General features: G+C 54.3%; 1 protein-coding gene across 6 annotated transcripts in view; it reads left to right on the forward strand.

The window, feature by feature from the left end:
- JADE2 (jade family PHD finger 2) overlaps window positions 1-12,940 on the forward strand; it is an 84,210-nt gene that overhangs the window by 64,257 nt on the left and 7,013 nt on the right. For 5 of the 6 annotated variants that reach the window (XM_075164588.1, XM_075164585.1, XM_075164583.1 and 2 more), the window contains 3 exons: window positions 1,889-2,350; window positions 7,609-7,726; window positions 12,777-12,905. In XM_075164588.1, the coding sequence (XP_075020689.1) occupies window positions 1,889-2,350; window positions 7,609-7,726; window positions 12,777-12,905 (709 nt within the window). The remainder of the gene's footprint in view (window positions 1-1,888; window positions 2,351-7,608; window positions 7,727-12,776; window positions 12,906-12,940) is intronic. The other variant, XM_075164587.1, reaches the window with a different exon arrangement.

Consider the following 12,940-nt stretch of genomic DNA (forward strand, 5'->3'; position numbering starts at 1 on the left):
CTGGGCTCCCTCTGTCCCTCCTTCGTTATCAAAAATAAATACTCGAGCACGGAGCCGGTGCTTCAGCCGCATGGGAGGCTGCGACAGGGCTTGTCCCGTGGGATGGGCAGGGCAGGGTGGGTGCACCGGGCTGGCGCGGGGAGCACCAACGGGTCCCACATGATGCCAGGCTCTGTGCAAGCACCGGCAGCATAGGAGAGGGAGCTGATTTTTGCAAGCTATCAGCTATTTTCACGAGCAATTTCCGGCTGAAGTTAGGACCAAACAGACCGATTTAAACAGGGGAAGCAGAGGGTAGGAGTTAATAATCTGCTTGCATTTGGTGCCTGCAGGAGTTAGTGCCCAGCACCGCTGCCCGGAGCTGTGCCGGTACTGCTCGGGGCTCGGCCGCGGCGGGGCTGCATCCAGCTCTTCCCGCTGGTTTCAGAGGGTTTGGAGCGGGGCCTGGAGCGCCCTGGAAGGGGAGGACTTGGAGACCGCTTGCCTACGCTTTTCTTGGCCCTGGCAGCCACGCAAGTCTCTCACTTTCGTAAGCACCAGCAGATTCATAAACAAAGTCAAGGGAAAATATCTAAAAGCAGCAATGTCAAAAGTTCACACGCTGGGTGACTGAGCAGGAATTCAGGGCTGATGGGATGAAGATAAAAAGCCATAAAACTTCTGTTCCTCAACTACTACCAGAATATTTTTTTTTTTTTTCTTTTTGAGAATTAACGTGCAGCAGAGCCCCAGTAAAACTCCGCAGCATCCCAAACGGTTTGTCATCAACATCCAGGAAATTTCACGTGCCTCCGCCTGTCCTGCAGGCCACAACTGCATCTTCATCCCCCGCAAGAACAATTCTTCTATAAATGCTGAAATATGGTGCCTACAGTAATAGCCCACTTAAAATGTCTCATTATTGCAGTTTAACTGGTCATTAGCAGCTGGAATAGGCTGATTTCTTATGGGTTATGGCTGAAATAATTACCTGACACTCTGAGCCATTAAAAATCAGTTAATGAGTAGAGGGGGAGACGGTGCTGATGTGGACACGGGCACTGCGCTGGCTGGAGGAACCCCCTCTGTAGGAAAGCAGGCTGAGGTTTGTTGCCTGCGGGATCCAAATTTAAGTCTGAGGTAAGTTAGGGAAATTGTTAAAAAATGAATCTGATACAAGTTTGACAACAGTCTAGCCACTGTACCGGTTCTAAAAAGTTGATTTCGTGATGTTTTGCTCTGTATATGCCGAGTTGCCTTTTTTTTTTCTTTTTTAATGGAGCTAATTAGAGGCTGTGTAATTTCCAGAGGAGAAAGGCATCGTGCTCCGGGAGCGTTGGCTGCTTCTGAGATACCACATTCACTCATAAACGTTGACATGTTCTGTATGCTTTCAATAAAAATGGCATATTAGCTTTAGATGTGGTAAGAGAGTGGAGTAGTTTAAGGGTGAAATACAGATGAAAATTTCTCCATCGGGAGAAATCCATTGACAGTCTTTGAGCATCCCGTTGGCCCCTGCCGTTGTCTTTGGCTGTTGACATGTCTTGTTGGAAGAACCATTGGAAGCTCCTGTCTATGGTAGGTGAAAGATGAGCAGGGCCCGTCACAGAGAAGGATTAAAGCAGGTAAGGTGGGAAGTGCCCGCTGGTATCTGGTGAACCCTGGATTTCTTCTGCTTGGGTGTCCGGCTCATGGGTGTGTAAGACTTGGGCAATGCAGGTGTTCCTCCATAAGGACTACCTGTAGTGGAGCATCCATCACTTCATGGTAGGTGGTGTCACTCAGATGGATGTCACAGTTTTTGTGGTAAGCCAGGCTCGAGCCTTGTGGTCACGTTGTGTTGGTAAGCATCCCCCCCACCGATGGTGCTTTGCCCTGGCCGTAAGCCCTGTCCTTCTCCCCGCAGTGCTCCATGCCCGCCTGTGTCACCGCGTTCCACGTCACCTGCGCCTTCGACCACAACCTCGACATGCGGACTATTCTAGCAGACAACGACGAAGTGAAGTTCAAGTCCTTCTGCCTTGAGCACAGCACCGGTGCCACCAAGTTGCCCGAGGAGGCACGGACAGAGCCTGACCAAGCCCAGCTGGACTTGGAGAAGGTCACGCTGCGGAAGCAGAAGCTCCAGCAGCTGGAGGAGGACTTCTATGAACTCGTGAAGCCTTCAGAGGTGGCGGAGAACCTCGACTTAAGTGAATCGCTGGTGGATTTTGTCTACCAGTACTGGAAGCTGAAGAGGAAAGCAAATTCCAACAAACCGCTGCTGACACCAAAAACGGATGAAGTGGACAACTTGGCCCAGCAAGAACAGGACGTTCTCTACCGACGCTTAAAGCTCTTCATGCACCTCAGGCAAGACCTGGAGAGGGTGAGTACAGCTTTTCCTTCAATGGTGTACCCATATGCTCCATCAGGGCCGCTTTAATGTGTGCTGGTGCCTATAGGCAGAACGAGCCCCGTTCCCTAGTGACTCATTTCGACTCCCCTAACAGTTGGGTCCCTTCATCTAGAGCGTTATTCAGGAGAACAGCGGTGCTCAGCGTGCGTGTACCATCACTGCCAAAACACTGACACTGATGAAATAAGTTAGTGGCGGTCTCAGCCGGGGGTTCAAAAGAGCAAATGTCTGTGGGGAGAGGTGGGGCTGGGTGGCTGGGAGGCAGATGGTGCTGCTCCACCGAGCTCTTCGTAGTCTCAAACCACAGAATTATCCTGTGCTGCCCCTTTCCAGCAGCAAGGCACGGGAACACTTCATTATTTACTTACATTAAACATGAAAGACGGGTGAATGGCAGGAGCGAGCTGCAGGGCCGGCGGGACCGGGCATTCCCTGCCCTGCCGCAGCCGAAAGTGGGTCGGCTCCCGGGGGAGCTGCCGGCGGAGGCAGAGCCGTGCTGGAGGATGCAGCCGGAGGATGCAGGCGCCCGCAGCTCCCCGCAGCACGGGGTGTCCTCCCCCAGGGGAGGGAGCAGCTGCCTCCACGACAGCTTTTTTGGGGAGAGCAAACATCGGTGGAGCAGCGGTACCAAAGCGATGCCGGAGCCCTCCGGGCTGTGCTCGCTGCCGCACCGCGCTGCCTGCCTGCGGATTTGGCTGTCATGGCTGCAGGGAGGGAAGGAGCAGGGATGGGGCAGAGGCAGGCTGGAGAGGAGGAGGGGTGGCGAAGGCGAGAAGCGGCGAGGGGAGGAAGCACAGGGGAAGAAGCACAGCACCCAGAGAGAGACGGCAGAGAGCGGCCAGGGAGGGGATGGGTGCGGTAGTGCTGCTGCTGGGGGGGGACATGGGCACAGCAGCAGTGGGACGGGGACAGGCAGGGCAGGGCTGCCAAGTCTGGCACGCAGGGGCCAAGCTCCCTTCCCTCCTGTGCTTAAAACCCGAGTCCTGCCTGGTCCCCCCTCTCCTGCTCCTGAATCCACGGCCCCTGCTTGCGTCCCCTCCTGACAGCCCACCCGGGGTGCAGAAGCCGTGGAGGGGCTCGGGATCACTGGGAGCAGGCAAGGAAGGAGGGAAGCAGGAAAATGGCATTGCTTTGACCCGGTGGAGGTGGTGCCCTGTGCGGGGGGCGGCGGGAGCCGCAGGGGACATTCCTGCTCCCTGGGAGGCGAAGGTGCCGGTGATGCTGCCCCTGCCTATCCCTGAACCTCTCTCCAAGCTGCTGCGCGTCTGCGGCATAATTTAACCCACGGGGCGAAAGGCGGTGGGAGTGAGCAGGGTGTTCATGTCCAGGCGGGGTTTCTGCTCTGGACCAGCCTGTCCTGGTCCCTCACTGCAGTTCCCTGCGTGGGTCTTGGAGCCCAAGACCCTTCTCCTATGTAAAAGCAATTGGATTTCAAGCTGTTTGTCTCTTTTCTGTGGCCGTATTGGCCTTCATCCCTGCGTACATCACTGCCATCGCTGTGCCCGTCTGTCCCTCCTTTGCTCCTGCCTTTACTGCATCATGTTTCCATCTCTGGGCTGGGCTGGGCTGGTGCCACCGTTAATGGGTCTCCAGCACCAAGCTGTAGATAACAGGCTGCAGCTGCCGGATCTGAGGGTGACAAGTTCAACTCACTTTTTTCCCCTCATCTGCTTCTCTATATCGTAAATCTAAACCAGGCTGCTCCATCTCCCTCTGCTTCCACTTGCTCCCAGCTTGACTTTCCCAGCTGCAGTGAACCACTGTGCATCTCTGGGTACAGCACTTTGCTCCAGGAGCTGCCTAATTCAAAGATGTGGCACGGCAGCTTCTCTTTGATTTCTTTGTGTCAAAATTACGGGTTTTACCAGATTTCTCATTTTCCAGGGTTGCCTCCGGGCTTCCTGGGGTCATTCCCCATCGGCATTCAGCCTCTGCTTAGCAAGTCCCTCCCAGGTTTCACCGCCTGGCCCTGGAAGAGCTGTTTGTTTGCTCTTCTTCCAAGAGGGGGAACAACAAACACTGGCTGGATCAAAGTCCGGTGCTCAGATGGGCGATACGGGTTTAAATCCCATTGCTGCCAGTGCATCCCAGGTATCTGATCCTGTCTGTCAGCGCCGCTCACAGCCGCTCCATTTCACTTGCAAATAATGAGGCATCACATCAAACAGGGGTCGGAGAAGAGCAGCCTGGAGGGGTGGCTTTCAGAGGATGTCCACGGGGCATCACGTTGCTATTTTAGTGTTTTCAGCAATTAATCTGGCAGGAATGGTTGTGATTTTGGGGCTGATAATGGTATCTGGATGCAGGAGTTGGGGAGGAGAAGCAGTGGGGCAGATGACACTGGGGCGACGAGGGTGACAGCGTTTCCCTCTGCTATCTCTTAACCACTGTCATTTCTGCACTTCGCAGTGTCAGCAAATTAAAGCTATTGCCTGGGAATCCTACAGTCCCCCCATTTTCTTTCTGGCCTTTTTTAACCCTGTTTTGCCTTCTTTTTTTTTTAGAAGTTTTTTCCAAGGAAAAATTAGCTTTAACAAGCTTAAATTAGCTTTAACAAAGAACTTTGGTTTCCAGGCTTTCATACCAGCATCTGAGCTTGGCGTGGGGAAGCAGGGTGGTGTTTGTCTGTGTAAGTGTGTGTAAATACCAGCAGTCTCTAAGCAGAGCACAAGTAATGTTTTTTTCCAGGAATATCAAATCATAGAGAAGAGATACCGCCAAACACTTTGAGATGCAGGTTGCCAAAGGCAGTTGTTTTCCTCATAAAGAAATTTTAGTTTGATGTTTTCTCCAATCCAGAATAAGAGAAGAAAACGTAGTAAAATATACAGTGTATAGCTCGCTGCTTTATATTTACAGCTAGGGGATTCAAAAAAAAAAAAGAGCAGCTTTTTCTCCTGTTTTCCTAAGTGTTTCCAAATTGTCCTTAGGTAAGAGCGATGCCACCAGGGATGGCCACGGCCGTCCTGCTGCCTTCACAGCCTTTGGTGGCGGACATTAGGTGAGCGTGGGACGAGGTCCTGGCTTGCTCGGTCACTGTGAGAGGCACAAAGGCTCCCCACCGTGCAGGGACAGTCCCCCAAGCCTGGAAATACCCCAGCCTTCCTCTGCAGAGAGGGGTTTGAGGACGAGGAGGGGGAGGAATCGGAGACGTCAGGGTCACGCGCGAGTGTGGGCATACCCACGCCCGTTACTGCCTGTGCCTCCATTCAGGCCACCTCCTCCTTACCTCATTACAGGCAGTTTTGCTCTTTCAGAGCATCAGGAAGCTGAGCAAACGCTGTCAAACCCTGTCAGCTGCCATTAGCATTTTCTGTTTCGCAGCTGAAACCCTCCGTTTCCTCTGAACGCCGTGATGCCTGCCGCAGCCGTGGGGACGGACCCGGCTCTCCAGCCACCCTCAGGCGGGGCTGGCAAAAAGCACGGCACCGAAATTCATCCCAAGGCAGATGCCAGGGGGTATCGCACGGTAGCTCTGTCGTCTGGGGCTGCTGGGGGTGTTTATCAGCAACCCCGTGTGACGAGCAGGGTTTAACCGCTGCTGCGCTACTCACGCGAGCATTTAGGTCTTGCACTTTGCTGTTTGCATTTCGGGCTTCCCACTTGGTTAATAAAATTCCTTGTACTGGGACAAAATGCACCAGTGATTTGCAGGGAGATGTGGAGCGAGTGTGAGTAACCAGGTGGAGGGGAGGATGCTGGCCAGATTTGGGGTAGGGGGGCCGCACCGGTACGTGGCTACCTGGGCCAGCACCACCTGGATATTTTGCTGTAGTTTCTATGCCCTGTCCTGGCACTTGCTTTAGGGCAACAGGCAGTTTTGTAAGGCTCTGGCGTTCAGCAGATGGGTAGCCTCATACCTGCAGCTCTGTCCCAGCTGTGCCCCTTCCCTGCACTGGCTGCGGGAAGAGGGTCTCTCCCTCCCTGCAAAAGGAGCAATTTGTGGATGAGAACTGGCCCATTGACCCAGGGGACCAAAGTACCTCTTGGCATTTGGCATTTTTTTGCGCAGGTTTCTATGTCAAAGTGTGAACGAGCTGCTGGGCTGAGGGCTCAGCGTGATGCTCGGGGCTGTGTGCGTCTGCTGGGCCTTCGCATCGCTGTATGACAATGTTCCTTCTGCAGCATCTTCCCTTCTGAGGCTCGCCAAATCCTGTAGAGACATTAACTTCTTCATTAGGTCTGGGAACAATTAACAGGAGGTTAAAACAGCCTGTGTGTCTGCACCGTTGCCGTACCTGGGTAAGATCACAAAATAATTCACCTGTTTCTCCTGGCTCTGTTCCCATTTTGTGGGTCTTGGTCACTTTGTGCGCTGATGCGTATCAACAGCAGAATTGAAGGATGTGCTGCGACAAGTACTGAAAGTTAATCCTGACTAATCGGAGCAGATTAGCAGCGCGCTCGGCCCCGTTTGACTCCCTGCGTGCTGTGTTATTCGGGCTGAATTTGTGCCCTCGAAAGCACTGATGCCGAAACGCAAACCCTGCCTGTGAATTCAGACCTTTGATGGGAGAAGTTAAAGATTAACTTTATTATTGCTTATGTTCAGAAGAAGAGAGGAGAGAGAGAGAGAGAGACTCCCTTACATGCGGCATCCTACGTGGTCCCCTACGTGGGGAGGGCTTCGGAGCCGGGGCTGCCCCAGCCCCCCGGGCAGGACGGTCCCCGCTCGCTGCTGCCCGGAGCGGTGGTGGCCGAGCTGTCCCCGGTGCCGGGGCAGGGGCCGGTGGAGCCGTGTTTGGGGTTTCCAAGGTGGCTGCTCTGCGCTGGGTGGGTGCCCCAGTCTGCCGGGCTTTGCAAGGAGACTTGGTGCTTCAAGAGAGATGTGCTGCTGGGGTAAGCAGAGCCGCGTCTCTGGAGATACCGTGCTTCCATATGGCTTTCGTAAGCCCAGTGCTTGTGCTGGAGAAGCCGGCCAGCCCTCCTTGCCCCCCCGTGGGGTTCTGGCTGTCAGAGCCAGAACAAAGACATTTAGACTTTGAATCATTCGCTGCATGGTTTTTCCCACATATGTTACGCCGTTTGGATCAAGAGCCCTCACCTCTAGTCCTGGCGCATCCAGAGAGCCGTGGTAGGAGTTTTGGTGCAGCACGGTTGATGGTGAGATGAAGAGGACTGAATCCGGGGGAGTGGGGATTTCCCTGGGCGGCAGAAGCAGCGACACAGCTTGAGGGGACCCGCTTCGACCCCGCCTAAAACGGACACTGTTTCTTGTGTTTCTGTAGGTTAGAAATCTCTGTTACATGGTGACGAGACGGGAGAAAATGAAACACACCATTTGTAAACTCCAGGAGCAGATCTTCCATCTCCAGATGAAGCTTATTGAGAAAGATCTTTACCCAGGTCAGTACCGCTTACCAGAGCTTGTTCTCGCAGACGCTGTCCCTGCCATCCTCTGAAGCCCAAGACTCGTGCCCCAGCCTCAGCCCCCCACCCCAGGGAAGCCAGAGCTGCCCCCTCCCCTGCAGTGTTATTTAAGCACGGTTCGAATCTTGACTCTTTGCACATCTCCAGTTTTGTTCAGAAACACACAATAAAGCCATACCCTGGCTGATCGCAGTGTCGGAGCTCCTTGTTTTCACAGATCCCTCTCGATCCTCCTCTCCACGGGAATCGGTCAGAAAGACCAAGCGTTTGGTTAGGTGGTGATGCTCAGGCAGCATTTCGGTGACTTTCGTGGAGATGGAGCTGTTTGGGAGGAGATGGCAAATCCTGGGCACGGGGTGCTGATGTTGGGGCTGATCCACAGCAGCTGGCTCCCTGGCAGGGGTCAGCAGCCCTCACTTCGGGCTCTGTAGGTGCCTCTGGCCCTGTCAAGAGTCGAAGGTTAAGGTGCTGGTGGGATGTCGGTTACTGCTAGAGACCAGCCCCTGTAGCTCTGCTCGGCTGCAGTTCTCTGCTCCACACACCTATTAGTGGGGAACGTCGCGCCTACCACGTGCAAAGTCTCTGGCACCTTTTATTAAGGAACTGAAATAAAGTTGGTTTCCTTCTGTCCTATTTTTTTTTCCTTTTGCACAAGTGGTGCCGGAGCGCCCAGCTCCTGCCCCCTCCTCCTTCCCCTTCGGTGGCAGCACAGACCAAACCCCATGGCTGCAGAAGAGTTTTTCCAGCAGCAGCATCTGGCGCTTTGGCAAGCTCTGCCGACGGTTGTTGTGTTTGTGGCTTTGGAGTGGCGTTTGAAGCCATCACATAGTTGGGGTTTCTTCAGGAACCGTCTGGGCTGAGCTTTCCTTGACAAAAGTTTCTTTTGACTGGAGTTTTGGAGGCTGAGAAATGTGTACGTTGTGATGTTTGTGACTCGGAGCCTGTGCAAATTCCTCTCGATGGCCAGAGCCAGGCGGCAATGCGGGGCAGGGGTGGCCGGGACCCCAGGGTGTGCTCCGGGGAGATGAGGGTCCTGTAAATCTCGGTCCCCGTGACACAGATCGGTGACACTGTGTGTTGCTCTGTACGTCCCGGCTGACCCAGCGCTATGGGCACACACAAAATGGTGTTCCCACCAACCGGAGACCCCGCGTTGCACGTCCCGAGAGCCATTCCCTGGCACCCGGGAAATTTGTGCCGGGTGGTGCTCCCCGCAGTGATGCCGCTGGCGAGGCGGGAGGTCCAGCTCGGGAATAACGGGGGGATAAAAGACAAGAGCAACAAACTCAGACCCTGAAGGCAGATGCCATGCGCTGTTCTGCCCGGCTCAGGGTTTTGGGGGGTCACAGAGGACATCGTGACCCTCTTCAGTTTGGCTGGTTGAACCTGGTTTAGGATTTGCAGCTCTCAGAGGGAGACAGGCGCGGGGTAGTTGGCCAGGAAGGCTTTCTGAGCTCACCTCCCTCGCAAACGGGGTGTTAGACGGCTGGAAGTGCCCTTGGGGACCTGCGTTCCCCAAAATACCTTGGGCAGTCTGACCGCCGGTGCATGCCTGACCCTCTCTGTAATGCAGCGATGGGGTGGGAGTCGGCAGCTCCTCCCGGGGAGGACTGGGGTGGGTGAGCCGGGACCCTCCCCGGCCGGCGAGGGGGAGCCGTGTCGGGGCTCTGCTGCTCGCGTTTCGGGGCTGTCTGCACCGCCAGCGCTGTGCAATTGCCCTTCCTGAAAATGTTACGCCTGTACTCGGGGAAAAGCACGACTGCCATTACCGTGGTGTTTCTTCTGCCTAAAGGTGGGTGATCGGAGTCGAACCCGCGGTGAGAGGGTGACTCAGGCGGCGGCTGGTGTGCAGGCCGTGGGATGGCTTCGTACGTTTCGATGCAAATGTTCTTCTCTCCCGCCCCAAATGGTTGGCGTTCGCCAGTTTGTTTTCTGCTCTGAACTGACCGAGCTGAGCTGCTCGTCTCTGCCGGGATGGGCTTTTTGGTTGAGCCTGAGCAGGGGCTGCTGCCTCTGGGACCCGGCTCCCGCGAGTCGCTGCTGCCAGGGAAAGGGCCCGGCTGCGGGAATTTGGTCCTGGGATCTCCAGGTGGTTTGGGCACCTGGGTCCTTCCCGTGCCAGGGGGACATTAGGGACCCGAGTGCCTTTCGGTGCCTAGGGTCTCCCGAGCTCGGGAGGAGTTCCCTTGCCAGGACGTAGCATCAGGCCATAAGTTGCGATCCCAAATGTGTGAAGAGAGGATGGCCCTGTCGGCTGTGACAGTCACGGTGCAGGCAAGAGCCCAGCATCGGTGCGTACCTCCTCCCCGATGCAGCACGTGGTCCTCGCGCTGATCACATCTCCCGACGGCAGGAGCAGGCGCTGGGGCCGGCGGCAGCCCGGCACGGAGGGGCGGTCGGTGTCAAGGAGATCAGAGGAGGGCTCAGCCTCCAGCTGCCCGTCCTGCGGTAGCTGCACAGCCGTGCCGTGCCACCCGTGCATGGCAGCGCATAGCAGAGCCGTGGAAAGCAGCGTTGTGTTTATTTTCTGCTTCAGGTCCTAGCTGTCCCTTCCCGGTCCCACCCCGAACATGCACCGTTATAGACCCCGACCCTACCAAGTGCTCCCAACACCCACGCGTTTGCTAAGCCTCCTCCGTGCCAGTTGACAATACTTAGAGCTAAAGAGACTCGGCACCCGGTGGGACCAAAGCTGTGGGTGACTCACTGCTGCATTTTCTATAGAATCATAGAATCATAGAATCATTAGGGTTGGAAAAGACCTCTAAGATCATCGAGTCCAACCGTCAACCCAACACCCCCATGCCCACTACACCATGTCCCTAAGCGCCTCATCTACGTCTTTTAAATACTTCCAGGGATGGTGACTCTACCACTTCCCTGGGCAGCCTGTTCCAAGGCCTGACCACTCTTTCAGTAAAGAAATTTCTCCTAATGTCCAGTCTAAACCTCCCTTGGCGCAACTTGAGGCCATTTCCTCTCGTCCTATCGCTGATACTTGGCAGAAGAGACCAACACCCACCTCGCTACAACCTCCTTTCAGGTGGCTGTAGAGCGCGATGAGGTCTCCCCTCAGCCTCCTCTTCTCCAGGCTGAACACCCCCAGTTCCCTCAGCCGCTCCCCATCAGACTTGTGCTCCAGGCCCTTCACCAGCTTCGTTGCCCTCCTCTGGACACGCTCCAGCACCTCCATGTCCTTCTTCTAGTGAAGGGTCCGTCATTACGAAGCGCTGACTGGTTTGAAAGTGGGGGACAGTTCCTGTAGCGTCCCCTCCGCACCGCCCCGACCGGGCTGCTCTGCGTGCCCGGGCTTCCCTAGAGAAAGGAAGAAGTCTGCGTTATTTTGCCTGGATGAGGCCAGGTTTTTAACTGCTGTTACGGTAGTCATCGACCGAAATCTCTAAGTTATTTTTGGAATGGCTCCCACATAAAACTCAAAACTGGAGGGGTTTATTTTTCCCGCTGACAAATGATCATTTAAGCAGGAGATTTTTAATAAAATTAGTGAGAACTGCCCGTGTAAAATGAACCCACCTCTCTCCCCTGTATTTTTCTTGCATGGAGTGGAAAGTAAACACTGTCTGGCTTTGAAACACGGCGACTATTTTGACAGGTTCCTCTTCAAAAAGTACTGCTCGGGTTTCTCTTTAGCCCCATTGTGCTGTCTAAACAAAGTTAGATTTTTATTTTGTAAGCGAAGTGAAAAATCTGTCTGCGTTTCTCCAGTTATTTGGCAGGAACGTAGCAAATACCGGTTTTGCTTTTGCTTTTTTTTCTTTCAGCGAGTCCGTTGGTCAGGAGGGGTTACTGGCTTGGCAACCCCAGGACTGTAAATCCTCTGTTAAGCCAGGCGCAGGCAGGTGCAATGCGAATTCCCTCCCCTGCTCGCCCAGCACATTCCCACTGCCGCACCGAGGGGAGCGCAGAGGTTATCCCCCCTGACCCGACCAGTTCGCAGCCCCGCTGCTGAGGCTGTGCAGGTCTGCTGCTGGCCGACACAATAAGCTGATTCCTGTCTTAAAGTCACTGCTGCGGTAGCCGCACAGCTTGTGCAGGTTCAACCTATGGGCCAGGCTCTGAAAAACTGCGTGTCTCGCCTCCGCTTCCATCAGCCGCCCATGTCTTGGTTTAAGGGCGATATCTTTCCCCCTCTGAAAACTAATAAGTTTTAGCATGGACTTCTGTGGGAGAATGACCTAACAGAGTAAGTAAAAACTATTGAAGTATTTTGCTTGGCAATACAAGTCGTACTTTTATAGGGTATTTGTCCTGTTTACCCAAGAGGAATAAATCCAGTAGAAGTTCAGAGCCGTTTAGGAAATATTGATTTTTAGCTGAATGTCTACATAGCTAAGAGTTATATCCCTGGCTTTCCATAGGCAATGCTGGTCATCTTTCCTACTCCATTTACTTATGCTCAATACACTGCTTAAGTTTTATAGCTTCGGGTTTTTTTCACCCCCGCACAGCATGAGTGCGAGCAGTTGCTATCGCCGAAAGGTCAAATCAAATCAAGGTCTGCTTTAAAGCGCTGCCGGTACCGTCGCTGTCAAACTGGCTTTGCAGGTGAATCCCTCCAGGAGATGCTCTTGTCGGTGATGGGTGACACACCGCTGGGTTTGGAGGTGTCTCCTGGAAGGTATCTGAGCAGGGTTCGGGGTTACTCCCTTCTGCTGCTCCCGCAGGTCCTCACCCCACAGCCGGGTCCAGGAGGGCAGGTCGGTGGCTGCGGAGTCTCCAGCGAGTCCCCTGCCTTCAGTGGGACTGCTCCTGCAGCCACGCTCAGTGCATGTCCAAGGCCCAAACCTCTTTTTATATAACCTACGGGATTCAGATTTTCTTAACCTATAGACCTGAGCCTACAGTTGGCCAAAAAGTGGCAACTGTTCTCCCTTTGGCTTGGAGTTGTTTGCAGGTCTGGTCCAGGTCTCCACCGCAGGGGTGTGTCCCAGGGGAACTTGCTCGCCGCAGCATCCCTGATGCCTCGTCTCACACGGAGTTTTCCTTTTTTTCTAAAAAATGCCAGAACAAACTGGGAAGAAGACAAAGGGTAAGAAAAGTGACCCGAGAAGGAAAGGAAGAGATGGTAGAAAAAGTAGTCCTGAGAAGAAAGAGAAAAGGAAATCAGTCAACGAAACTGTATTGGGACAACTGGGTAAGTCTGATTTTATGGGCGCAGAGTTGACCCGT

The sequence above is a fragment of the Calonectris borealis genome, chromosome 15 (genome assembly GCF_964195595.1).
Source record: "Calonectris borealis chromosome 15, bCalBor7.hap1.2, whole genome shotgun sequence".
NCBI classification, from domain to species: domain Eukaryota; kingdom Metazoa; phylum Chordata; class Aves; order Procellariiformes; family Procellariidae; genus Calonectris; species Calonectris borealis.